A 27,297-nucleotide genomic window follows, 5' to 3' on the forward strand; every position below is an offset into this window, starting at 1 on the left:
CCGCACCCACGTGGGAGACCCAGAAGAGGCTGCAGGCTCCTGACTTTGGACCAGCTCAGCTCTGGATGTTTTGGTCACTTAGGGAGTAAACCAGCAGATAGATTTTTTTTCTGTTTCTCCTCTCTGTAAATTGTCTTTCTAATGAAAATAAATAAACCTGTAATAAACAAACCTTGATAATCCTTACACTGGCCTACAAATCCATACATGATCCTGCTTTTCTCCTATTACTTCCAGGGCTTCCTTCCTCCCTACTTTTCTATTTGGTAATTTTTTAAGAATTATTTGGAAGGCAGAGTGACAGAGAGGACAGAGATCTTTCATCCACTGGTTCACTCCCCACTAAGTGGTCATAGCAGCTTAGAGCTGGGCCAGGCTGAAGCCAGGAGCCTGGAACTCTGTCTCTCACATAGATGGCAGGGACCCAAGTACTTGAAACATCTCTCACTGCCTTCTCAATTGCATTAGCATGGAGCTGGATGAGAAGAAGAGTAGCTTGGATTTGGACTGGTGCAGAAATAGGACACAAGGGCTCCATCAGCGATTTAATTGGCTGGGCCACACTGTCCCCTCTCTGGTATTTCCTGAACTCACCAGATGTGCCCCTTCTACCTCAAGCCTTGCAAAAGTTGGTCTTAGACTCCCCCTTGCTGCCTTTCTCCTGCAGCTGCACTCTGATGAACCTGTTAGAACAGCAGCTCACCCCTTTGCCCTTCTCTGAAACTCTTAGTCCTTTTTACATGATGTTCATCTCTCCCCTCACATTTATGATCTTCAGACACACAATATAATTATGTGTATTACCGCTCTCGTTACTAGAATTAAAAATGCTGGGGAACAGGAAATTTTTTGTGGTGATCAGTGATCAGAGCGCTGCAAGACACCCAATAAAATAACTGGAACAAAGCTTTATCCCTGCTTGTGGACTCACAGCAAGGAACAGGTTAGATGTCTTTGGCCTTGGTACTACTCTGGCACAGCATCTGGGAATCCAAGACCTACTTACTTCCACCTTACTCATTTGTGTCAAAAAAAAAAAAAAAAGAAAACCAGGACTCCTGATTTCAGGAAAGGAGCGAAAAACTCAAACACAGCTCAACAGAATGAATGACTCCTCACTAACCTGCAGAGATTTCATACCTGGGTTTTCAGAGATGAAATGTTAATCTAATTATAGCTTTTAATATCACAAAATTCTTAACCAAACTGTTCCAGACAAAGCAAAACATGTCTGTCTAAATCATATGGAAATAGGAAAACTTTCAAAGTCTGGAACTGTGCAGTTTTTAGGAAAGTTAAGGCTTTAGTAAAATACATATTTTGAAGAGAAAGTTACCACAAAAGTTCAAAGTCTATATGTTAAGGGAGGATTCTGTCATCAAAATTCAAGTCTGCAAGAATGCTTTGTGCCAGGCCCAGTGCAATAGCCTAGTGGTTAAAATCCTCACCTTGCACGTGCCAGGATCCCATATGGGCACTGGTTCTAATCCCAGCTCCTAATCCAGCTCCCTGGTTGTGGCCTGCAAAAGCAGTCAAGAATGGCCCTAAAGCCTTGGGAGCCTGCAACCTGCATGGGAGACCCAGAAGAGCTCCTGGCTTCGGATTGGCTCAGCTCCAGCTGTTACAGCCGCTTGAGGAGTGAACCAGCAGACGCAAGATCTTCCTCTCTGTCTCTCCCCCTCTCTGTATATCTCACTTTCCAATAAAAATAAATAAATCTTCAAAAAAAAAAAGAGAGAATGCTTTGTGCCAAGACTTTTTCTGTGTGAGGGAATTTCTGATAGGTTAATCCCTTCCTGCATCTCATTACTTAAAAGTTACTCCTAAATACACCTTCATTCATTCATGGAGCAATCGAGCTTTGCAGCTTGGACAAACTCCTCTGGGTCTACCTTGAGTGTGTGTGTGTGTGTGTGTGTGTGTGTGTGTGTGTGTGTGTGTGTACTTTCAGAACAGAGCTGAAACCTTGGGAAATCAGATAAATGATAGAGTGGAAATCCACAAAAAGCTGAGAATTATTGCCTGAGGTGAAAGCATAAGCATTTGCAAGCAGGGGAAGGAGTTTATCTGCATTTCCTTTAACAGTGTTACTTGCTGGAGAAAAGACCATCTGGTCTACACCCGAGTGACTGGTCAGCACTGCGCTGTACCTTATAATACAGATGCTGTACACAGCCTGGGTGACCTTTCAGATCTAACTAAAATATAGGCTCAGGCTAAGTAGACAAATCTAGCTTCTGTAGGCACAGACCAAGCCTAGATGGTTCACTGCGCTGCCAGGCTCGAGGCAAGAGTGCCCTCTGGAGGTTGTCCATTTCAGAGAAATCCTCTTCTCAGCAATGACCACATGCTAGGCCACCATGTCCAGGATTTGCACAAAAACCAGTCACTAGAAAATCATCCCCAGGTTTGGGCTGTTTGCAGACTAGCCTTTTTAACAAAAGCTTTCCTTTTTAAAAGGGCATCTTGGGCAACCTTTCGTGAATTTCATTTCTCAAAATCACTAGAACTCTGGTTGCTCGAGGTGTTAGCTCCCTGCTTATGACCTGGGAAAGCAGTTGAGGACAGCACAAAACCTTGGGACCCTACACCCGCGTGGGAGACCTAGAAGCTCCTGTTCGGATCAGCTCCAACTGTTGCGGCCACTTGGGGGAATGAACCAGCGGATGGAAGGCTTTTTCTTTCTATCTCCTTCTCTGTGTATATCTATCTGCCTTTCCAATAAAAACAAGTAAATCTTTGAAAGAAAAACATAGAGAAGAGGTGTCTTCTCCATGGGCTACGGATGCACTGTTACGGTTCCCTTCCTCCCACAATCTATACACTCTACAGAGGAAGACTTAACTTCCCTCCCAACTCCACTTCCCAAGCAGAAAAGGTACCCTAGGGTCCAGGGAAAGCTGCCAAACCCAATTCCTCCAGGATCAGCAAGATGGCTTGTCTGTAACTAGAAGGAACACCCACTTAATCACCAGCCATCAACTGCTTTGATGAGGGAAAAGAACAGAGTGCCCACTGTGTGTGTCAGGACAGGCAGAGAGCAAGTCCCCAGGGCATGAAGAACTTTCACACAGTGTTCATCTTACTGTGAGCAGAGCAAGGAGCAGGCTTTCATCTGCAAGACAGCCAACTCCCAAACTGCCACAACCGCCAAGCAGTGGAAATCACTTCTATGAGAAAAGAATCTGCGGCTGTGGGCAACACTCCCATGATGCATCACCTCAGGGCTGTCCTTCCCTCTCCATCTGTCAACTTCTAAGAATGCTACCTGGAATTGTGTGCATTTCCAAAAACATTTTATTCACCTGTGAAAATGCCTCCCTCTTCCTTGCTTATGAAAATCAACTCCATACTGGATCAGAGCATTCCCCCCTCTGAGTTCTTTAGGGAAACAGAGAGTACAGACAGCTTGTTGTTAGCTACCACTGAATTTTGTGACAAAAAGGAAACCAGCATGACCCTTAAAGAGGAAAAGAAAAATGAATCAACCAGAATGATTTGATTAAAGGGGCTAAACCCACTTATGAACAAGAGAGTAAAGGCAGACAGTATTGGAAAGAAGGAAAAATACATTCTGCGTGTAAGGCATCAGGACGCCGACTTACGGAAATAGGTCAAGGTACTGGAAGCTTCCTTTAAACAGCAGCTGCCTAGAAAGCACATGAAGACCCATACTCTTTACCCTCTTCAGCACAGGAAACTGTACTTCAGTGGGACACATACTGGGACACCATACATCCAGAGTCCTGGAGAGGCCCAGCACAACCTTAACACCACACGTATCTCCCATGGCTGAAGATTCCAAAACACAGAAAGCACCCATCAGAGAAAGGATTAGGCTATACAGCCCAGAGTTAGCATCCCATGGCACACACTCCCCAAAGGAATAGCAGCAGTTTAACAGCCCTGACATTTAGCAAGAAACCTTGTATTTAAAAAGAAAATTCTAGCCTTCTTAGGAATTCTGAAAAATTATCAGGTAGTATTAGGAAGAAAGGCAATGACAAGTTAGTGACTAAATACAAGGTAAGAAAACTTATTGGTCTCTTTTGTCAAAGCTCCCATAAAATGAAAGACAATCACTCTTAACTCGGAAAAGCATTATTTACTGGAAAGAAATATTATAGGAAGTCTCTCAACTCCTGCAATGCTAAATACAGTACCTCTACTCCCCCTAAAAAATATCTCCTATTTGCTCATAAATTATTTGCCATGTCTCTTGGAATATCTTACAATCCTTAGTGGTCCTGGATTACATTTACCGTACAGTTTCCAGAATCCTGGAAACAGCATTAAGATAACACTGCCCTACAGAGAATTTGTTGCATACCAAGGAAAGTGGCCAGAAAGTCACTGAAATGAGGTGCTTCACTTGACATTTAGCATCCAGTTCTTCAACAAAGCCTCATGTTGGCCAGGAGGTAAGATGTTAGTGCACAAAATCAAACTTGCATGACAGACTGGCTCTCCCAAACCAACAGATGATTCCAAGAAGTCTTGGAAGGAGTAACGACACCAGGAGAGGAATCGGCACAGACGAAGTATGGCTTTCTCAGGACAGAGCTATTTAATCTTAGCAAGGGCAGCCGCTCTTCTTTCCGTGTTCTGGAACAAGGCACGAATTAAAGCTTTTACTTCACTTGAAGAGAATGCAGCTGCCAGGGGCCCTTTTCCATCTGCCCACCTGCAAAACAAAAGATAGAATTCTGTTTTCTATTAGGCCTCTGAAATATAAACAAGATTTACAAACCATTGTTTGAACTAAGCACTGATTTTAAATGGAGATAACACAAACCCTGGGTATCGTTCCTCCTCCTTACAAATCCCCCTCAATACTTCTCCATCTAGCACAGCCAGTTGGAGAGACCAAGTGAGTAAGGTGAAACCGTTCTCACTGATTCCACACTAACTAAGCCCTCTCTGAGCTTGGTAGTTCTAGTGCACTCACATGCCCTGACTTTTGTAACTACTTTCAAAAGTGAAACACAGGCAAAGCACTTCAACTGACCAAAAAAACTGGTATTACAAGACAAAGAACGCCCATGAGTCAATAATGAAAAATAAACCGCCTCATAAAATAAAGGGCAATAAACTTTGAACAGGCATTTACAAAAAGAACATTAATGAGCAATACAAATACAAGACAAAATAACAATAAGTGGTCATTTCACTTTAACAAGAGTAGCAAAAATTTTCAAATCTGCTTATTCTGAATACTGGCAAAAATGTGAAACAACAGGATAAAGGAATTGTGACATAGGTATACAAAGGACTTTGACACAACAATGAAACTGATGGCAGCTAAACATCAACGATAAACTTCACAAACATAAGATATGACAAAAGAAGCAAGTTACTGAAGACCACTGACACAAAGTCCAAAAACAGCCAAGACTAAATTTTGTATCTAGGTATGTAAGTTGATGTGGTAAACCCAGAAAGAAAAAGCAAGGAAATAACAGTTCAAGGCAGTGTTTACACCTGAGGGAGAGCTTTTAGAAAAAGGGTACTTTCTTCCAAAATTGAGGAACAGGTATTAAACTATTATTTCTTCACATGCTACAACTTCAAAATGCTTGAATTACACATTACCACAGGCAGTTTCAGTTAAAAAAAAAGTTTTCAGTTAGATATTAATCCTATATTTACTGAAATTTCTGCAAAAATAAAAGACCTTCCACAGGCCCAGTGCAGTAGCCCAGCAGCTAAAGTCCTCGCCTTGCACATGCTGGGATCTCATCTTGGCGCCAGTTCTGACCCCAGCAGCTCCACTTCCCATCCAACTCCCTGCTTGTGGCCTGGGAAAACAGCTGAGGATGGCCCAAAGCCTTGGCACCCTGCACCCACATGGCGGACCCAGAAGAGCCTCCTGGATCTGGATCAACGCAGCTCTGGCTGTTGTAGCCACTTGGGCAGTGAATCAGTAGATGGAAGGTCTTTGTCTCTTCTCTGTGTATCTGACTTTCCAACAAAAATAAATCTTTAAAAACAAAAATAAGACTTTGTTCAACAAGAAAAAAAAGAAGAAAGAAATCGAGACCTCCCATTGCCATTATCTCTCATAAAAGGCATCATGCCCCAGAGGTCATAAGTAGGCCCAAAAGGTCTCATCTGCTGCCCTCTGGAACCTATTACCTAATAACAGCTTTCTTATCTAAAAAGGCTTTATCCAAATGCTAATAAGAAGCATTTTCATGTAACTTTCTCCAAATAGAGAGCTCATCTGTTGTTTTAAAATGGACAATATTTGCTGCAAACAACTCAAGACACATCCAGAATGATTATTTAATGGGACTGGTCATCTGCAGAAAACCAAGCTCAAACAGACAAGCAGGAAGCTACAGGGATGGAGCAGGACCCTGGGGGCTCTGCAGGGAGTTGTCCAAGCCAGGTACTTCACTCATCAGTAACTGACCAACGCAGTAGGTAAGCACCCACGGATGTGGAACCAACATCTATTCTGTTTTGTGAAATATCAAAGATCTCCACACACTGTACAACTAGCACACATTTACTAGGCACAGCAGCATAAGCTGATGCTGATGGTGCTGAGAGAAAACATCAAACACTGTGTTTCTTCAAGCGTATAAGGCATAACCTCTAAAACAACCACACTCCCTACAAAAAACTGCTGGTGTGATGCCAATATTTCAGACACAAAATTTACATCTCTGTGACCATCAAAATCAATGCTTAAAATGCATTTACTGCTAAAAGCAACAATTTTCATCCAGGTGTCAAAAGGCTGTGCTTCTTACAAATGCTGGATCATGTGTACACGATCTGATGGTCCAGATCAAAATAACAGGAATGAGAAGTCCTAAGTCGTTAAATGTCAGAAAGTAGTAATGACATTTTCACTCAACATGAAAAGGTCCAGTGACTGCCAGTCAAAATGAAACACGTTAAGAACAAACAAAACAATGCTACCAATGGTACTATTACTCTTTTGCAGCCATGGAGAGATTTTACACTTCCATAGAAGAGTTACACGCACCGATCACCAATTTCCTGCAAGCTAGCTTGTAGCATCAGCATCAATTCTTTGAATGTCATCCATTTTGGCACATAGATTGGAACCTCTTCTTGGTATTTCTTGTTCTTGCTTTCTTCTGACAGAGGTGCAAAGACTTGAGGTCCTTCATCCATCACTGTTTTGCATAAGGAATATAATCTATCACCATCTTCAGTAGAGATGTCCTGGTTTTGCACAAAGGGAACACAACAGAATTGAACTGAGTCAGGTTCATAGCAGAGAAAAGACAGATCTTTGGTGTGGGCTTGTAGGCTGTCAAGTGGCTCAGCTATGGTAGTGTATTCTGCAACCATTTCAGTACATCTGACTAGCTTCATCAGCACTGACAAGACTTCTAAAGCTAAAAATAAAACAAAACATGTTTCACCAAATAATCAGTAACTTAGTTTGCACAAAGAACTCCTTTCCCCAACACAATGTGGCACAGTTTGCTACAAAGCAAGGCATGTTTTCACCAACAAGGGTTTACTCCATCTGTGCTTGAGCGGCACCTGCCTGGCCAAGGCCAGGTGATGGCTGGGTAGGGTCACGCGTGATCTCAACGTGTAATAGTGTGTTAGAAACGGTATAGCTGCACAAGGCTGCATTCACTTTTCTAAACAACTTACTTCACTTGCAAATTAAATTACATATCCTAGGATCACTGCCTGGATTACAAATTCCTTGTTGAAAATTTACACACACACGGTCTCAGGATGGGGCGTCTTCAAGCCTGGATCCCAGACAACAGCCACCACGTGCACAGGTTGAGCTGTTCCTGGGTCTGCCTGGGCTCCAGGGACTGCTCCCTTTGGGGTGAGTACACCAAGGGGGGAGGTCTCCGTGACTGGGTAGGTCCAGGGCCCACCCGCCACCCTCACTGGGCAGTGAATGGGATTGGGGAGGGGCACAACTTTGGGTGTGGGAGTTTAAACTTCCTCCCGGCTGCTGGTGGGTCTCAGGACGGGGTGTCTCATGCCTGGATCCCAGACAACAGCCACCACATGCACATGGTGAGCTGTCCCCGGGCGGCCAGTGCGCATTTTGGTGCCAGGCTCTGCCTGATGACCGCCTGGTCGGGAAGCTCTGGGGTTTTGGTTCTTTGAATTGTTGCTTAGGAAGCTCCAGGTTGAATCCAGTGTGCTTCTAGGATGTGAAGCACTCATAAAAATTTCCAATGACAGTAACTCTTCCTTTGAAAACCTGTAATCACTGAACAATGCTGACCTCCAAATACCACTCCATGCAAAAGGTATGGCTCGCAGCTTGTCCAGCAGAATCACATCTTGTTACCTGATACGATGATGGATCAGAAGGATCACATCAAGCAAGGCAATTACATTAACCAGCCACTCGAGAACCATAACTGGGGGTAGACTCTGTGAGGGATGTGTGGGCCAAACCCTGAGGAAATTCTAGCCTCACTGGTTAGCTCAAGAGTTGGGGAGGTGATGGACTAAGCTAGGTGTGACCAAGAAGCCTGCCATGAATCACAAGTAAAGGAACCCCCAACAGTCTGGACTGGTCAGGGCAGCAGCACCCAAATGTGCATCCTGAATAGGGTTTGGGGTGGGCCAGGCTGCAACACTCACCAGCTCATACAAGGCCAAATGGAAGGCCAGACTTCACAGGAACCTGGCCTAAACCCAATGGCATGTATGAGAACTGGGTCTGGGAGTGGATTAAATGGAGGAACTTGGGAAACTCCCTTGGCGAGCCTGAGCTCCCGCAGATGAACATGTGGTCCAGACCTGGGGGTCAGACAAGATGGGCAAAGTAGCTCCAACGGCTGGGTAATGCGTCAATTGGCAATGGAACAGGGGGTACCGGGCAGGACTGAGCAAACCTTAGCCCACAAGCAAAACTAGAGACCAGGATGGAGCACAGGTCATGCCAAGCTAGGCTTTTGCACCTACTAGTCCGCATGAGCCAGGAACACTAAGCCACAGTGCCTAAGGCAGAGGTAGGGACAAGTGAGGGGCTGAGCCAAGCTGAGTCAGAGCAACCACTGGCGTGCGTGCAATCTTTGGCTGGGAACAGGCCCGGTAGGGGAGCTAAGGCGACACCCTAGCTGGGTTGAGGTTCCCACCAAGGGGCGCGTGGTCTGGAATGGGGGTTGCGTTCGGATCAGGAAACGATTGTACTCTCCCTTGGCGCAAGTGTGGACTGGGATTGGATGCACCGAGCCGGGCCAGACTCCAGCACCATCTGGTGTCCTGGAGGGCCAGGGTAGATGTGCAATGGACTAGGCAAGGTCTCAACCCCTACGAAGTCATGTGTGAGCCATATGTGGGTATGGAAGAGCCATGGCTGGGCTGAAACATCCAACAGCAAGGACCAGTTTGGGTTGAAGGCCAGTCAGGAAAAGCCACTGTTCCTGTTAGGACAGGAGGTGAACTGAGTAGCACTGGCTCATGGACCCACTGGTATGCGCAAATCTGACATTGGGAGAGGTTCTGATGGAGGAGCCTGGGCAACTCCTCTGACAGGACACAGACCCAGCAGGTAAGTGCAAGAAACATGATAGGAAACAGCCCAGAACAGGCCACGGAAAGTTTCCCACTAGCACACATTTGGCATGGGTCGAGGGAAGACCAGGCTGAATCTGTCCACGTCATCCACTGGCAAACCAAGCACCAGAACAGTGTGGGTCGAGCCAGGTTTGGTCGCAACAAAAACTAGTGCACAATACGGAATGCCAAGGTGAGGTTGTCTGTACTGAATGTGACCGCAGCGCCCAACCAGCACACGTGAGAACCAGGAAGGGTGGGGGCAGAGCCGGCAGGGGAACAAGGGGTAGTTCCTTTGCTGGATAGTTACTCCCACTGGAGAGCGTGAGCTGGGATGGGGGCAGACCAGACTAAGCAGGGCTACAACACCTGTGCGCCTCAGGTGGACTAGATCAGGGAAAAGCCAGGCTGGGCTGATTATTCCTACTGGTGCAAACAAAATCAGAGTGGGTGAGGGTTGTTTGGGCTTAGCCGCAGCATCAGCTGGCAGAAGCTAGCACTGGGGGCTAATTCTGTCAAGTCAAACCACAGAACCACCTGGAGAGTGCATAATCTGGGAGTGGGAGAGGCCTGGGAGGGAAATAGTGGACTCCTCCCTCTTGGGTTACCACTCCCACTGGAGGGCACGGAAACCAGGACAGGGGCTGAGGTGGAATGGGGTGTGGGACAGACTGGACTAGTCTGCTATACATACTGGTAAACCAGGGTAGGGGGCAGGCCTGGTGGGGGTTAGTGTGGGTCGCTCCAACTAGGCTGCAGCTCCCACTGCTTTATGTGAGGGCCAAGTGTGTGCTGGGCAGAACCAGGCCGGACTGCAACACCCATTGGTTCCAGTGGAAGTCAGGGCTGAAAACAGAACCAACCCAGTGATTGCAACCACCAGCTGATGGGGGCAATGGACTGTGCCAGGCCCTGTACTTGCTGGTACACACAAGAATCTGGTCTGGGAACACCTCAGACAAAGTTTCTTCGGAGATCTCCCCAATCGAAATGCTGGACTCAGAACACTAACCAAGAAAAGACAGAAGACAGAACAGTTCAACTAACCATCTCAGCTATATGTTGGCAACGAATTTTGGGCAAACGGAGACTCTATGATGGACTATGTCAATCAGTGGATTCTTCAAAGACCTCATAGAACTTGGAGTCGCAAGACTGGCAGTGATTCATAACCAATGAACTATCAAAACCACTTGAGCAAGACCCTCGGAGCATGCCCTACATCAGAGACCTGGGGAAGGTGGGAAATTGAGTGGTCCTTTTCCCTTAATACCCCCTTTAAACATGAAGGAAACAATATGGCAATAATAGTCTTACCTACTTTTTTATAGCCCTTGAACCCTAATTAACTATGTAATGATTGTCAAAAATATAACAATAATAAAAATTTTAAAAAAAGAAAATTTACACACTAAACTAAGAAGCAGTACAATCCTTTCTTATACAGGTATCAAAGAAATGAACAAGTCTCCAGCAAAACAGAATTTAGATTAAACTAAAGAAAAAACAATTTCTTTTATCATGTGTGTTGACTAAAACTGAGAATAGCAACATCACTTTCTTATTAAAGCCACAATCTGAGACAAGAATTACACCTTGGCAAGGCATTTATTTAATGGTCCTTACCTCCAGTGTAGTGATTTTACTGATGATCTCGGAAATCGCTGTATTGAGTAAAGTCCCCATAGCCTTGCAATATATATTCACTGGCAAGACATCCTGCCATACAACTCCAAGTCTCTTTAGTTGGTGCAGCACCTGTCAGAAGAACACAGCTACTGACGTGAAAGAGACTGTCCCCTCTTTTCCAGATTTATACTTTCCCTCGGGGATGGGGATAGGGGAACAAAGGAGGAAGGGGCTGAGGGTGTTTTGCAAAGACGACACAATGTAATCAAGAGCATTTGCTTCCTGAGTATTTACTGAACTTTGGAAATATCCCTGGTACCTGAAAAGCAGACTCACCCTGAAGATAAGCAAAGGGCAGTAAAAAGACAAATACTTAAAAGAGACAAGAACAGATGAAAACTAGCATTTACATTTCCCAAATCCAAGTTCATAAGTCTACTACTTGTTACAACAGACATACTAGATAATGAAAAGATAGCTTCCTGTTACCCTTGGAGTGGAATGGAAAAAGTTGTTAAGCATAACTGTATCTAGATTTTCCAATGGAAAAGTGAAAAAAATCAACTTCGTTGCTCATTCTCTCTCACTTAAGAAAGGGGGAGGAGGATCTAAGGACAGAGTGTTAATTCTAGCACCAGCCACAGCCTCCCACCTGCCGGACGGCTTTACTTGCTGAAGAATAATTCTCTTCATCATCCATGTTTGAAAAATTTCTGGCACTCGATAATCTTTCCAAAAGTTCACCTTTCTGTGCTCGCATCTGGGCTAAGAAACACTCTGTCCCTGTGATAGGAAAACACAATAAAGAATTTCAGTTACAGACTGCAAAATCAGGACAGCAGAGAGCACAAATCTCCTCTGTCTACATACAAACAACTACTGGAAAATGTACAACTGTCCTATAGGGCCTGGTATGGTAGTCTAGTAATGTTCCCAAAAAAGGCTGCATTCCCTTTATGAAATTAAATAACTGGAATTATTTGTAAATCAAATGCCCCCCCTCTTCCCAACACAGTGTAGGACTACTATCTAATTTCTAGTCACTCAATTCATACATTATAAAGACGTGAGGTTAACAAGATGCATAATCCATATGTCCCCTCAAGAAAGGGTTCAGTTACCAAGTCTCCTAAAGCCAGGTACCAGATCCACAAAGGTAGTAGTGCCATCACAAAGAATGGGAGCAAGATGTAATCTGAACTGATGCCCGAGGGTCAGCAAGTGGTGAGCAATATACATACAGTTGTTGTGGTGAATGGCAGCCAACTGGGGCAGTTTCTGCAGGTTCTCCCTAGACCAGGGAGAGAGGGAGAAAGAGAGCATGCGTTAGTGAGGTTGCTGTGATTGACAAAAGCCACCACCCTTGTAATGTATTTGTAGATTTTCTGTCTACTTTGCAGATACTGGTTGTAAGAGGCATTCTGATCACTCCCATTCCCAGTGAAGTTACTCTGCCTCAGTGTGACCTTACCCTGAGAACAATGGTTAACAATAAAGATTAAGGGAAGATGTTTACTTGAGTCAACTCTAGACTAGAAACCTCAAAGAGCTCTGCATAGTTCCCTTGAAACCTAACTCTGATAAACCTGGGCAAACGCAAATTAATTTCCCTCTCTGCAAATCCCTATTTCATTTACATAATGAAATATTTAACTCTTTTCTAATTCCCTAGTTTTTAAAGTTCACTACCAATTAGTCACCTGGGAACTTTTTAAATACACACGTTTTCACTTCACCCCAAACAAATTAAACCACAACCTCTTAGAGGGAAATCAAGGCTTCGCAGGTTTGAACATTTTTCCCAGGTTATTTTAAGCTTCATCTAGGATCATCACATTATTGCTTTAATTCTTCCACAAATATGAGCATGGCGTGGAAAAAAATCTGCTGTAAATCCATTAGCAGTCATTTAATTCACACTTTCTAGTTTACTGACTTGATGGCAAGGATTGGACACAGACCCCAGAAACTATCAACGTAAAACAGCAGTCTTCAATTTGGGATATCAGAATCCCTGGCATGACTGGTACCAAACCTATGAACCAAAAGCTGTAAGAATAGGGCACAGACAAATGCAAGCAGCCTTCAAAATGTTTTGTTTTGTTTTTTTAAGATTTCTTTATTTTTATTACAAAGTCTGATATACAGAGAGGAGGAGAGAGAGAAAGACCTTCCATCCATCCGATGATTCACTCCCCAAGTGACTGCAATGGCCGGTGCTGTGCTGATTCGGAGCCAGGAGCTAGGAGCCAGGAACCTCCTCCAGGTCTCCCACGCGGGTGCAGGGTCCCAAAGCATTGGGCCGTCCTTGACTGCTTTCCCAGGCCACAAGCAGGGAGTTGGATGGGAAGTGGAACTGCTGGGATTAGAACTGGCATCCATATGGGATCCCAGCAAGCACCTTCACTAGGCCATGCCGCTGGGCCCTCAAAATGTTTTTTAAAGATGCATATTTATAGAGGCTTGTATTGTGACAAATGGATTAAGCCACTTCCTGCAACACCAGCATCTACTGGGGGCACTTGATTTAAGTCCTGGCTGCCCCACTTCCATTCCAGCTCCCTGCTAATGGGCCTTGGAAACCAGTGGAAGATAGCTCAAGTAGTTGGGGCCTGCCACCTGCAAGAGACTCCCATGGAATCCCAGGCTTCTGGCTTTAGCCTGCTCTAGGCCCAGCTGTTGTGACTGTTGGGGAGAGAAGCAGGACACAGATCTCTGGCCTCTAACTCTCTGTCTCTGCATCTCTGTAACTAACTTTCAAACAAATAAATCTATAAAAGAAAATGCTTGCTACAAAAAAACCATCCAAGGATTTCCAATTTTTTCCACAAAAATAAACTTATTCTTCACCTCCATTTTCCAAGAATGGCTAAAGTATCTTTGAATATATATTTTTACAGTCTGTGATTCTAAAACACCACCAAATCTGAGATCTATATAGATATAAGACAGTGAATCTCAACACTGTGGACCCTAGACAAGCAACACTGGCACCAACTGGCATCAGTATTGACAATCAATCAGAAATCCGCTGAAAACCCACACACCACCTAGATCTTCTAATCAGAAAGCTGAGGACGGAATCTAGAATGCAGAAACCTGTATTTTAACAAGGCTCCCAAGCATTTCTGACACACAGGCTTCACGAAGTGCCAAGTTTCAGGACATACAAAGGAGAAAAAGGAGGCAAATCTAACTTCACCATGAAGTGAAGAGTATTCCAAGCCAAGCAAAGATCTAAGCCAACGATCTGAATCATCAAAGATAAGGCTGACAGCTGAGCCAAGTACGTCTTCTCTCTTCCTTGACTACAGAGAAAATGAAAAAGGAATTTCAAACGATGGCAAAGGTATGCAAGTGAAATTAGCAAGACTCAAAATAAATAAGCTTGTGTAAATAAAAACAACAGATGGACTTAATTAAAAGCATCTCAATTGTTCAAAAAAAATCTAAACTAAAAAATATTTCAAATAATAAATTGATTTTGTCTTTGAAAATGGCCCTTGACTATGAATAGCTTTGTTGATGTATTACAAAAACTTTCACAAAAAGCACTCAAGGGCCCAGTGCAATCGCGTAATGGTTAAGGTCCTTGCCTTGAATGCACCGCCGGGTGCAGTTCTAATTCCGGCAGCTCCACTTCCCATCCAGCTCCATGCTTGTGGCCTGCGAAAGCAGTCAAGGATGGCCCAAAGCCTTGGGACCCTGCGCCCATGTGGGAGACCCGGAAAGAAGTTCCTGGCTCCTGACTTTGGATCGGCACAGCACTGGCCGTTGCGGCCACTTGGGGAGTGAATCATCGGACGGAAGATCTTCCTCTCTGTCTCTCCTCCTCTCTGTGCATCTGCCTTTCCAATAAAATTAATAAATCTTACTAAAAAAAAAAAGCACTCAAAACACTTGATTCAAGCAAGAGAACATCTGGAGCCTCAGAAGTAATTCCAGATGAACAAAAACAGAGGCTGGTAAGTAAATGCAGCCTACAATAATTAGGATGACTGACAGAGTGTATTTGCCAGTTAAACAACATTGTCTGTACTAGGTAAGTTCACAAAGCCATGAATGCCAGAGAAAAATGTGATATGTTCACTAGAAAACAATATTGAGTAATGAATGGTCTTTTTGCTTTATTATCAAGTACAGAAGTTCTGTAATTCCTTGCATCAAAAACAGGGTTAAATTCTTTTGCATTTTCAAATCTATGCCACCCATCACACTATGAGGTGAACAGCACCCTTATTAATTTAGTAGTAAATTACCATGTCCACCAAGTTTTGGGTTGTTTTTTTTTTTAAGAATTATTTTATTTATTTGAAAGGCACAGTTGGCTCAGCATGATAACCTAGTGGTTAAAGTCCTTGCCTTGCATGCACCGGGATCCCATATGGGCGCCGATTCTAATCCCATTGGTTCCGCTTCCCATCCAGCTTGTTGCTTGCAGCCTGGGAAAGCAGTCGAGGACAGCCCAAAGCCTTGGAACTCTGTACCCGCATGGGAGAACTAGAAGAAGCTTCTGGCTTTGGATTGGCTTGGCTCCAGCCATTGTGGCTGCTTAGAAAGTGAACCGTCATATGGAAGATCTTCCTCTCTGTCTCTCCTCCTCTCTGTTTATCTGCCTTTCCAAAAATAAATAAGTAAATAAATCTTTAAAAAAAAAAAAAAGAAAGGCAGAGTGACAGAAAAAAAGGTAGAGACAGAGAAAGAGATTTTCCATGCACTGGGTCAATTCCCAAATGGCCACAATGACTAAGGCTGGGGCCAGGCTCAAATTAGGATTCAGGAATTCCATTCCGTTCTCCAGCATAGGTACAGAGGCCCAAGAACTTGGACCATCTTTCACTTACTTCCAGTGAAGTTAGCAGGAAGCTAGAACTCAAACCAGCAGCTGCCACAAGCCCAGCCCCCAAAGATGAGTTTTCAAATGGTTTAACAATCACATTTTAAAGCCTAGAGTGATAGTCTAGTGGCTATAGTCCTCCCCTTGCATATGCCAGGATCCCACACAGGCACAGGTTCGTATCCTGACTGCTCCACTTCCCATTCAGCTCCCTGCTTGTGACCTGGGAAAGCAGAAGAGAACGGCCCAAAGTGTTAGAGCCCTGCACCTGCATGGGAGACCCAGAAGAAGCTCTTGACTCCTGGCTTCAGATCAGCTTAGCAATGGCCACTGCAGCCATTTGGGGAGTGAATCAGCAGACAGAAGATCTTTCTGTCCCTCCTCTCACTATAAATCTGAGACTTTCCATTAAAAATAAATAAATCATTAAAGGAAAAAAATTACATTTTATCATAAATTTTAGGAACAGAAATATCTTTGGTGGGCAATACAAAATCATTTAACAAACATTTCAGACATGATTACATGATACGCACTGGCACTTACTTGTGATACGTTGGTACAACATCATGGAATAAATGGAAGATATTTCTCACTGAGTAGAAAAGTTGAACAGCACTAAAAGAAAAAAGATTTAACAGGAATGCATAACAGTTTTATGAAAAGGATGGAAAAAAAAATCCAAATTATATCTTCCTTTGGTCACTGCTACACATACCATTAATCCAGACACACACATACACGCTCAACCAAAATCTAACTGTGACTGTAGTTTTAGACACTGGACCCCTTAATAAATTTAAGAATAACAGCATTTGCCCCAAATCCTCTTTTCCATTTATCAATTTGTGTTCTGATGGTGGGCAGAGCCTCCTTTCAGTAACAAATGGAGCTAAGCCTCCAGCAAATGTCACCTGCTGGCCAAGGCGCTCTGCAAAGGGCAGGGATCAACACAGACACTCGCTGCATTCTCTCAGAACCAGCCTCACTTGCAGCCTTCACCTTTTCTCCTTCTTACTCAACGCAACGGGATGAATCAACATTTTCTGGGATAGAATCTAGCTCTCCAGATATGCTGCCCTTTAAATCTAGTCTTAAATCACCTAAAGATTATTATCAAAATACACTTTCAAAGAGTAAATACAAGGTTTGTGTAGCCTGAATCGACAAAGAATAACTTAAACTATGTATGCTGAATAACTTAGAGGAGTTCCACAAATATGTACAAAAGTAAATCATAGTAACTATATCCAAAAACAGGGACCATTAATTATGATGACACCTGACTGAATTGTTTCATTTTATTTTCACTGAATATGTTGCTGCTCAAGTTTGTTCTAGCACAGTTGAGCTTATACTTATCCTATTAAAAATCATATCTTGTACTGAGAAAAATCTCTAGAGATATTTAGTATAAAAATATTGTTTGGTTTTCTAGATCCTCAAAAACTTCAAGAAATATTGTCCTATGTCTTTAACTTCTGATCTGGTATATTCCAAGAGAATGCTATGTGAAGAAACAGTCATTTCTATGATTATTTTACCAAGAAATACACGTCTCCTTAATTAGGAAGTATTTTCCCCCCTTCCTTATTATTAAAACTGAACAGATTTGCAAAGACACAATTTATTAAGGCTATGCAAGTATATGGGTAAGCATGTTCTTACTAGAACAAAACAGAAGACGGGGCAGCTTTGTATGTGAAGACGAAATGGAAACAAAAAAAACCAGAGGTATGATATTGCAATTTGATTAAGTCACGTTCTAACTGAAATTGTTTTCTATTACAAGAATGAGAAGTAAAAAAAATGCTGAGGCTGGACTCAAACTAAATAGGTTTTTGTAAAACTGCTCAACAATCATCTTGGGCTTCAGTCTGCCATTTTCTCTCCAGTTTAATCTAGGAGCAGGCAAGGAGCTTATCAAACAAAAAGAGATTCAATGCAAGATACAGAGTAGAGTTTGCAATACCAAGAATACAAGAAGGATTAGAAGTCATCTTGAAAAGGTGACATCAGGTGCTTGGTATGCTTCACTGTTTTCCTTTTACCTAACACGTTATTATCGCTTTAAAAGTAAACATTTCATGCAAATTACCCTGATTTGATCAGTACATGTTATACATATGAATTATCATACCACATCCCAGAAATGCAAACAACCATTAAATGCTAATAAAAACAGTTTTTTAAAAAAAGTTTAAGCAGATGGGAACATTAACTATTCTGATTTGAAAATTACATACTGTAAACAGATATTGAAGTATCACATTGTACCCCAAAAAAATGTTAATTAAAACTTGAAAAAGTTGGGCCCAGCATGGTGGCACAGTGTTTAAGGTCCTCGCCTTGCACGCCCGGGATCCCATATGGGCGCTGGTTCTGATCCCAGCAGCCCCGCTTCCCTTCCAGCTCCCTGTCTGTGGCCCGGGAAAGCAGTCGAGGACGGCCCAAATTTTGGGACCCTGCACCTGTGTGGGAGACCCAGAAGAGGCTCCTGGCTTCGGATCGGCATAGCATCGGCTGTTGCGCTCACTTGGGGAGTGAATCATCGGACGGAAGATCTTCCTCTCTGTCTCTCCTCTCTGTATATCTGCCTTTCCAATAAAAAAATAATAAAAATAAATCTAAAAAAAAAAAAAATGTTGAAAAAGTTAGAGACCAGTGTTGTGGTACCACAAGTTAAGCAGCTGCCTACAGTGCCAGCATCCCATATGGTTGCTGGTTTAAGTTCTATATGCTCCACTTAAAATCCAGCTACCCTGTTGTGCCTAGGGAAGCAGTGAAGGATGGCCCCGACATCTCAGGCCCTTGTACCCACAATAACACCCAGATGAAGCTCCTGGCTCCTTGCTTTGGCCCAGCCATCCAACTTTGCCTTTCAAATAATCTTTTAAAAAGTTTTAAAATTTAATAAAAAAAATCTGAAATGCAAAGTAACTAAAGCCTAGATATCAAAAAGTAAAAAAAAAAAGAATGCAAGTGTAAGAATCACAGCAAGCTGCCACAGATGGAACAGATGGTACTACTTTTGCTATTACTACCAACATCAACAATAATAAAGGGAGGCCAGAACCATGGGTCAATAGGCTAATTCCCCACCCTCAAACACCAGCATCCCATATGGGTACTGGCTCATGTCCCATCTATTCTACTTCCAATCCAACTCCCTGCTTATGGCCTGGGAAAGCAACAGAGAATCATCCAAGTCCTTGGAATCCTACACCCACGTGCAAACCAAGAAGTTCCTGACTCCTGACTTCAGATTAGCTTGGCTCTGGCCACTGTGGCCATCTGGGGAGTGAACATACAAGATCTTTTTCTTTCTCTCCTTCTTTCTGTACACCTACCTTTCAAATAAAAATTAGCAAATATTTTTTAAAAAGCAATAAATGAACATTTGAATACTAATTATTTTCTAAGAAATATTTTAAAATCTTTGCATGTGCTTTCTCATGTAATACTAGCTCAAGTAAAAAGTCAACAAAAATTTTCAACTCTTTTTGAAAAATGATTAAGAATATTTAATGCCAAAAAAATCCCATTTGTTCATTCATATATGTGTAACAACCTTACTTTAACATCTATATTATTGCAAGTAAAAATTAGGAATTATGTAACTTATGTATATATACTGTTTTTCTAGAAAAAAAGAATCAACAGGATGAGAAAACCCAAAGAATTCCAGCTAATCTTAATAAAAGCATAGTCAGACACGCATTTAGCCAAGACTCTGCCATCCTCAGACAACTCAGAATCATACCATTGATCACTACTGGTTGTTGCCTCTACCAAAGTCTGATAGGCAAGTTCCATTAATTTCTTCACAGATTCACTGATGCGACATGTGGGCAAAGAGAAGGAATGTTGGTCCAAGCTATTTTCAGGCTCTAAATTCACCAGCTCATTGACCTGAGTTTCGGACACTCTCTGTACTTCTAGCTTGCCATCTTCAGGAAGACTGGGTAAGTCAGGCACATTTGGTTGACAATTGGGAGTAATCTAAGGTTAAAGCATAGAAACAAAAACACATTGTTATTAGATTAATTCAAATACAAGCATACAGCAAATAAACCTCGGGTTCCTGCCACGATGATAAGTTTGGGACTCCATACAGTGACTCCAAGGTAAACACAGCCGTGTTGTAATGAACGCTCCCTCCGGAGTGACAGCACGACACGCTTTACTGCAAGATTTCTCCAAGCACGCTCCTGGTACAAACAGCAAGCCCAAGATTCCAAACAAATAGGAAAATCTTTGAAAATTATTTTTTTCAGACTATTCAAGTATAAGCAGCAGGACAACTGTATGTATGTTATACCATCTAAGTACTAGGTAAATTAGTTTACATTAGACACATTATTCAGACTAGTCTCCCTCATCAAAACATTACAAATCAAACTAAAATGATCTCCCTCATATTTATACAGAATGAAAATCCCCAGACTGGGCTGGGACTAGATGAAAATACTTTAACCTAACTGTTTTTAGACATAAATTTTATTTTTTATAATGATTACATGGTGGATCAGGGTGGGAAGGATTTAGGTTTAAGGAAAATTGGGCGTACTCATTGCTTTCAAATTTGCATTTTCTTCTTGTTTCTGGGGGGAGAGGAGAGACAAAAGGGGAAACCACTAATGACTGTCCACACATCCCAATACCTAGGGATGAGGAAACACCACCTCATAGCAACCCAGAGCCTCAATGTGTACAGATTCCAAGGGTTCTGTCCAAGTGGTTTGGATAGTTTTGAACTTTTTTTAAAAGATTTATTTATTTATACTGGAAAGGCAGATATACAGAGAGGAGGAGAGACAGAGAGGAAGGTCATCCCTCCAATGGTTCACTCCCCAAGCAGCCACAATGACTGGAGCTGAGCCAATCCAAAGCCAGGAACCAGGAGCCTTTCCAGGTCTCCCACACAGGTGCAGGGTCTCAAGGCTTTGGACCATCCTCAACTGCTTTCGCATGCCACAAGCAGGAAGCTGCGTGGGAAGCAGGGTTGCCAGGATTAGAATCGGTGCCTATATGGAATCCCAGAATGTGCAAGGCGAGGACTTTAACCACTAGGCTATCATGCTGGGCCCTAGTTCTGAATTTTAACAGACATTAAACTCTTGATCTCATGATACTAATAATGGCTTTTAAGTCTTGATTCTCAAAGATGCCTCAAAGCAAAACAGATAAAAAAGAGATGAAACAACTGGAGGCAGTATGCTCCCTACACCCACTGCAGGAACAGCAGCTCTGCTCTGTACATAATGAACCACGATGGAAAATTTCTAATACAAAAGGCTCCAAATTGAATAAAAATGTCTAGGTCACAGACTTGACTCCTTAACTGATTATTGGTATGACACGTATTTCAGAAAGCTGTTATGAAGTTTACATGAGAATCCAGATGTCATGGACTAGATAGTCAAAAATTATGGCTAAGATTAGCATGCTGATGATAAAACTGACTGCAGAGATGATAAACAAACAAAAAAAAATACTGGCATCTGGTAGGTAGAGGCTTCACTGTACAACCCTACAGAGCAAAGAGCTCTCTGGCCCAACTGCTGACAGCGCTCCCACTGAGAAGTCCTGACCTGCAGCAAGCTGCATTAGGATTCAGGGGCTCAAGGAAAATCTAATTGCATAGAATATCAGATCTCAGAGATTATCTAGCTCAATTATCTCATGTTATAGAAAAGGAAAATGAGGTCCAACAAGGTTAGAAGATCAAACCCAGCTGGACAGTAATCCAGAACTGCTGTTTACACCAAGAAGTTGTGAGAGAAGTAAAAAGGAGACATTAATTCATTCACCAAAAGTTTACTGAACACCGGAGCAGTGGGTCCACAATAATGCGAACCAGGTACTTCATTGGTTTTGGAGACACAACAGCAAACAAAACAGTCCCACATAAAATGCCTGCCCTCATGCTTCCTTCTTACAGAGTGAGAAACAATTAATAATGCACATAAAGTATTCTTTGGTGATGAGGAATATAAAAAAAAATAAAGCAGGCCTGGCATGGTAGCCTAGTAGCTAAAGTCCTTGTCTTGCACATGCTGGGATCCCATACGGGCACTGGTTCTAATCCTGGCAGTCCCACTTCCCATCCTGCTCCCTGCTTGTGGCCTGAGAAAGCAGTAGAGGATGGTCCAAAGCCTTGGGACCCTGCACCCGTGTGGGAGACCCGGAAGAGGCTCCTGGTTCCTGGCCTCAGACTGGCTCAGCTCTAGCCATTGCGGCCACTAGGGGAGTGAATCACTGGACGGAAGATCTTCCTCTCTGTCTTTCCTCCTCTCTCTATATCTGCCTTTCCAATAAAAATTTTAAAATCTAAATAAAAAAAGAAAATAGGTTACGAATTTTAAAAAGTGATGAGGAAGCACTTTTTAGACACAGCAAGTCATGTATGTGTGGTAAGAGGGAACAAGAGATTGAAAGGTTCTGCAGCCCAGTGGGCCTAGCAGAGCACAGGACAGCAGTAACTGCAGAGCGCCTGGGGAAAAATTCAAGAGGTGAGAATCAGAGTGAATGTGCGACATTCCACAGGACCTTGTCAGGCGCAGTAAGGTTACTGAAAGCCACTGGATTTTGTGTAGAAAAGTTACATAACCAAGTGTTATTTAGGTAAGGAAATCACTTCACAGTTCCTGCCTGGAGGAGAGGCTGGCTCCTTAAACCATCCAGTTACACCACAATGTTAATATCTGTGTCCTTCATGCGGTTAATTACATTGCTGGAATGGACTCAGTAATGGGCTACCCCCCCAACAAAAGTGGAAGGTGACAGAATAAGGAATTTTTTTTTTAAGATTTATTTATTTTTATTGGAAAGTGAGATATACAGAGGGGAGGAGAGACAGAGAGGAAGATCTTCTGTCCGATGGTTCACTCCCCAAGTGAGCGCAACGGCCGGTGCTACGCCAATCTGAAGCTGGGAACCAGGAACCTCCTCCAGGTCACCCATGCGGGTGCAGGGTCCCAAAGCATTGGACCATCCTGGACTGCTTTCCAGGCCACAGGCAGGGAGGCGGATGGGAAGTGAAGCTGCCTGGATTAGAACTGGCACCCAAATGGGATCCCGGCACATTCAAGGCGAGGACTTTAGCCAGTAGGCCACGCCACCAGGCCCAGAATAAGGAATTAAAGAAGGGCACACACGGGCTCTACATGACGGCAGGAAATGGCCAAGTAATCTTCTACTAAGGGACTGTCTCGTTCTGCTTTGCTTGCATTACACTAGTTTCCTGGATTTACCAAATACTATTTTTTTTATGTAAGATTGAAGTAAATAAAACAGAAAAGAAAATGCCTACAATTATCTAAGGTCCAAGAAGTAAATTACTCACAATGCAAACTACTTTGTCCATTGCTCTTGCAGGTTAATTATTTTTACCCCTTTTATTTCCTTGTTTTCTTGTTTTAATTTCGAAATTATCAGGGCTGACCAATTCTCTACCTGCTGGTGCCAGTTTGTGATCCAGCTCCCTGCTAATGGCATGGGAACATGGGTGAGGATGGCCAAAATCCTTCTATTGCAGCCATCTTGGGAATGAGCCTGCAGATGGAAACTCTCCATCTCTTCCTCTTTCTAACTCTGACTTTCCAAGTAAAATAAATCCTTAAAAAAAAAAAAAAAACTACTTTATCTATTTCACTAAGCAATAAAGTCAACATTTTCACAATAAGATGTTCTAGACATAATAAGTCCAAGTATATTTGTCTCAAAACTGTGTCCTAAAATCCTTACTAATGGGACTGGCACTGTGGTACACTCAGTCAAGATACTGCCTACAGTGCTAGCATCCCATATACATACCTACTGCCGTCCAGGCTGTTCCGTTTATGAACCAATTTCTCATTAATGTGCCTGGAAAAGTAGTGAAGAATGGCTCCAGTGCTTGGGCTCCTGCATCAATGTAGAAGACCCAGAAGAGGCTCCTGGCTCCTGGCTTCAGCCTGGCCCAGCCCCAGCTGCTGTGGCCACTTGGGGAGTGAACCACCAAACATTTATACAGAATTTTGCAATGTAAGCATCGACCCACGTGCATTATCTTATGTGGGTCTCACAACATCCGATGATAGAGGTAGATATCGGGACCACTTTAAAAGAAACCAAACTAAATGAACTAACTTGCCTTGGCAACTGTCATGCTTTCTTCCATCTTCTTCCTGTGTCTCAAAAAGAAGCCACTTCCTAAATGCAATGTAATGATATAACTGATACCTTCACAGTATTGTGAATTTCAGATGTCATTAGGTTTCTGGCCGCCACAATCACGTCCTGGCACTTCTTGTTGGCAAAATGAGAATTGATGTTACGTGCATATTTCAGCAAGTCAGTGGTATCACCTTTTAAAAACCTCATCTCCTTTAGGGCTTTTTCAAATTCTTCAGTAGACTGAATGATCTGAAAAAAACGCAAGGGAAAGTAAAAGGTTATAGCTCCAGACACCTCTTCAAATATAAAAATCTGTGGGTGTTCGATTCCCTTATTTAAGTAGCACAATATTGGAATATAACCCACACATATCCTCCCATATAGATTAAATTATCTCTATATCACTTCTAATATCTAACGAAATATAAATTGCATGCATAGTTGACATACTACACTGTTCAGGGAATATAACAAAGAAAACAGTGTGTACATTTTCAAAACAACTTTTTAAAAATATTTTCATTCCATATTGGGTTAAACCTACAAATGGGAAACCCACAGACACAGAAAACTGACTGTATACACTCTACAGAAAAAAGTAATAGAAATGGTCACTTAAGTTTTAGAAAAAAATCACCAATTACTTAGCATAAAATATAGTATTTTTCTAATATTTTATTATTAAAAATTATACACATTTGAGATAGTGTTGACATTTTTCTTTGTGATCCAAAAATCATTTTAACATATTTAACAATTTTCAAAATTTGGCCATAATCATTTCATATGTATATATTATATACATACACACAAATATTTTTCTTGAAATTAGAGCTGTTAATATCATAGAATATGGCATTCCTGATAATTTCACAAATCAAGAAGGATATTTTTAATTTGGATGGTACGACTCAGTCAAGCAAAAATTTATATATATCCATACACCTAAAAATACGACATCAACACATTTTTAATATGCTTTCTACATATTAACTTCCACATTTCAATGAAATGTGATATTTGTCTTTCTGTGCCTAGCTCATTTCACTTATATAATGATCTCTAGTTCCACTTATTTTATTGCAAAATGCAGGATTTTGCTCTTTTTAAGGCTGAGTAATATTCCACTGCATACATATACTCCATTTTCTTTAACCACTCATTAGTTGGTACACATGTAGGTTGTGTCCATATCTTTCATCCTGTAAATTGGGCTGCTAAAAACAAGGGAGTATAGGGCCAGCACATTGGCTCAACTGGCTAATCCTCCATCTCCACGTGTGGCATGCCATATGGGCACTGCTTCGGGTCTCAGCTGCTCCACCACCCACTCAACTCTCTTCTTGTGGACCAGGAAAGCACCAGAGGATAGCCCAATATCTTGGGACCCTGCACTCATATGAAGACCCAGAAGAAGCTCTTGACTCCAAGCCTCAGATCAGCTCAGCTCCAGCCACTGTTGCTACTTGGGGAATGAACCAGCAGATGGAAGATCTCTCTATCTCTCCTTCTATCTCTGTAAATTTAATAAAAATAAATCTTTATCCCCCCCACAAAAAAAATAGGAGTATGGGTATTTCTTTTACTAGGCTGACTTCACTTCCTTTGGATATATTTCCAGAAATGAGGCAGCTTAGCTCTATGGTAGACTCATAAGTGGTGAAGACACTGCTTGGGATGCCCACACTCTACATCGGAATGCTTGATTTGAGTCATGGCTCTGCTCCCGGTCCTACACCTTGGGGAAGAGCAGGTAATGACTTGGGCAGTCCCTGTCAGTACATGGGAGATCTGCATCAACTTAACCCCTTAGCTTTGGCCTGATTTAGCTCTGGCTCTTGAAGGAATTTGGGGAAGCAAACTAGCAAATGGAAGATCTCTAATGGTCTCTCACTATGCTTCTCTGTCTTTCAAATAAATAAAGCAAATCTTTAAAACAAATGCATTAGGGCCCAGAACGGTAGACTAGTGGCTAAATCCTCACTTGCATGCACCAGGATCCCATATGGGCGCTGGTTGTGTCCCATCTGCTCCACTTCCTATCCAGCTCCCTGCTCGTGGCCTAGGAAAGCAGTGGAGGATGGCCAAAAAGCTTTGGGACCCCACACCCACATAAGAGATCCAAAAGAAACTCCTGGTTCCTGGCTTTGGATCATCAGCTCAGCTCTGGCCACTGCGGTCACCTGGAGAGTGAACCAGTGAATGGAAGATCTTTTTCTCTGTCTCTCCTTCTTTCTGTAAATCTGACTTTCCAATAAAAATAAAGAAATCTTTTAGAATGCATTAAAGAGACTATGTTAAATAGAAATTTCTCTTTCTAAAAAAGACATATTTATTCATTTTTTGAAAAGTAGTTGCAAAGAGAAAAAGATACAGAGAGAGATCTTTCAACCACTTGTTCTCTCCCCAGATGGTTAAAACAGCAAGGTGCAGCCAGGCTGAAGCCAGGAGTCTAAACAAATACAGGCTTCTCATCTGCGAGTGGCAGGAACCGAGTACGTGGGCCATTCTCCACTGCTTTTCCAGGATCATTTGCAGGGAACTGCATGAGAACTGGAGCAAATGGAACTTAAACTGGCACCCATAAGGGATGTTCGCACTGCAGGAGCTTCTTCCAGGTATCCCACATAGGTACAGGGTCACAAGGGTTTGGCCGTCCTCGAATGCTTTCAGGCCACAAGCAGGGAGCTGGATGGGAAGTGGAGCAGCCAGGACACAAGCTGGCGCTGATATGGGATCCCATTGCCTTCAAGGCAAGAGCATTAGCAATTAGGCTGCTGCACCTGGACTTTTTTATTTCTCAAGATTTACTTATTTTTATTGGAAAGTCAGATTCACACAGAGAAAGAGAGACAGAAAGATCTTCCATCCGCTGGTTCACTTCCCAAGTGATCATAAGAGCCAGACTAAGCTGATCTGAAGCCAGGAGCCAGGAGCTTCTTCTACATCTCCCACATAGGTGCAGGGTCCCAAGGTTCTGGGCTGTCCTTGACTGCTTTCCCAGGCCACAAACAGGGAGCTGGACAAGAAGCAGGACCAACGGGATTAGAACTGGTACCCATATGGGATCCCGGTGCATGCAAGGCGAGGACTTTAGCCACGTGAAGCCCTTAAATGGTTCTTATTTGTTCTTATTCCTTATCTTT

General features: G+C 42.7%; 1 protein-coding gene across 1 annotated transcript in view; it reads right to left on the minus strand.

The window, feature by feature from the left end:
* Positions 1-4,092: 4,092 nt before the first annotated feature.
* ZW10 (zw10 kinetochore protein) overlaps positions 4,093-27,297 on the minus strand; it is a 39,227-nt gene continuing 16,022 nt past the window's right edge. The window contains exons 9-16 of the mRNA XM_040976964.1: positions 24,218-24,400; positions 19,755-19,993; positions 16,538-16,609; positions 12,276-12,445; positions 11,807-11,937; positions 11,152-11,283; positions 6,998-7,200; positions 4,093-4,684 (exon numbers count right to left, since the gene is read on the minus strand). Of these exons, the coding sequence (XP_040832898.1) occupies positions 4,564-4,684; positions 6,998-7,200; positions 11,152-11,283; positions 11,807-11,937; positions 12,276-12,445; positions 16,538-16,609; positions 19,755-19,993; positions 24,218-24,400 (1,251 nt within the window). The 3' untranslated portion in view covers positions 4,093-4,563. The remainder of the gene's footprint in view (positions 4,685-6,997; positions 7,201-11,151; positions 11,284-11,806; positions 11,938-12,275; positions 12,446-16,537; positions 16,610-19,754; positions 19,994-24,217; positions 24,401-27,297) is intronic.

Source organism: Ochotona curzoniae, unplaced genomic scaffold, assembly GCF_017591425.1.
Source record: "Ochotona curzoniae isolate NIBS_2020 unplaced genomic scaffold, NIBS_Ocur_1.0 contig_2723, whole genome shotgun sequence".
NCBI classification, from domain to species: domain Eukaryota; kingdom Metazoa; phylum Chordata; class Mammalia; order Lagomorpha; family Ochotonidae; genus Ochotona; species Ochotona curzoniae.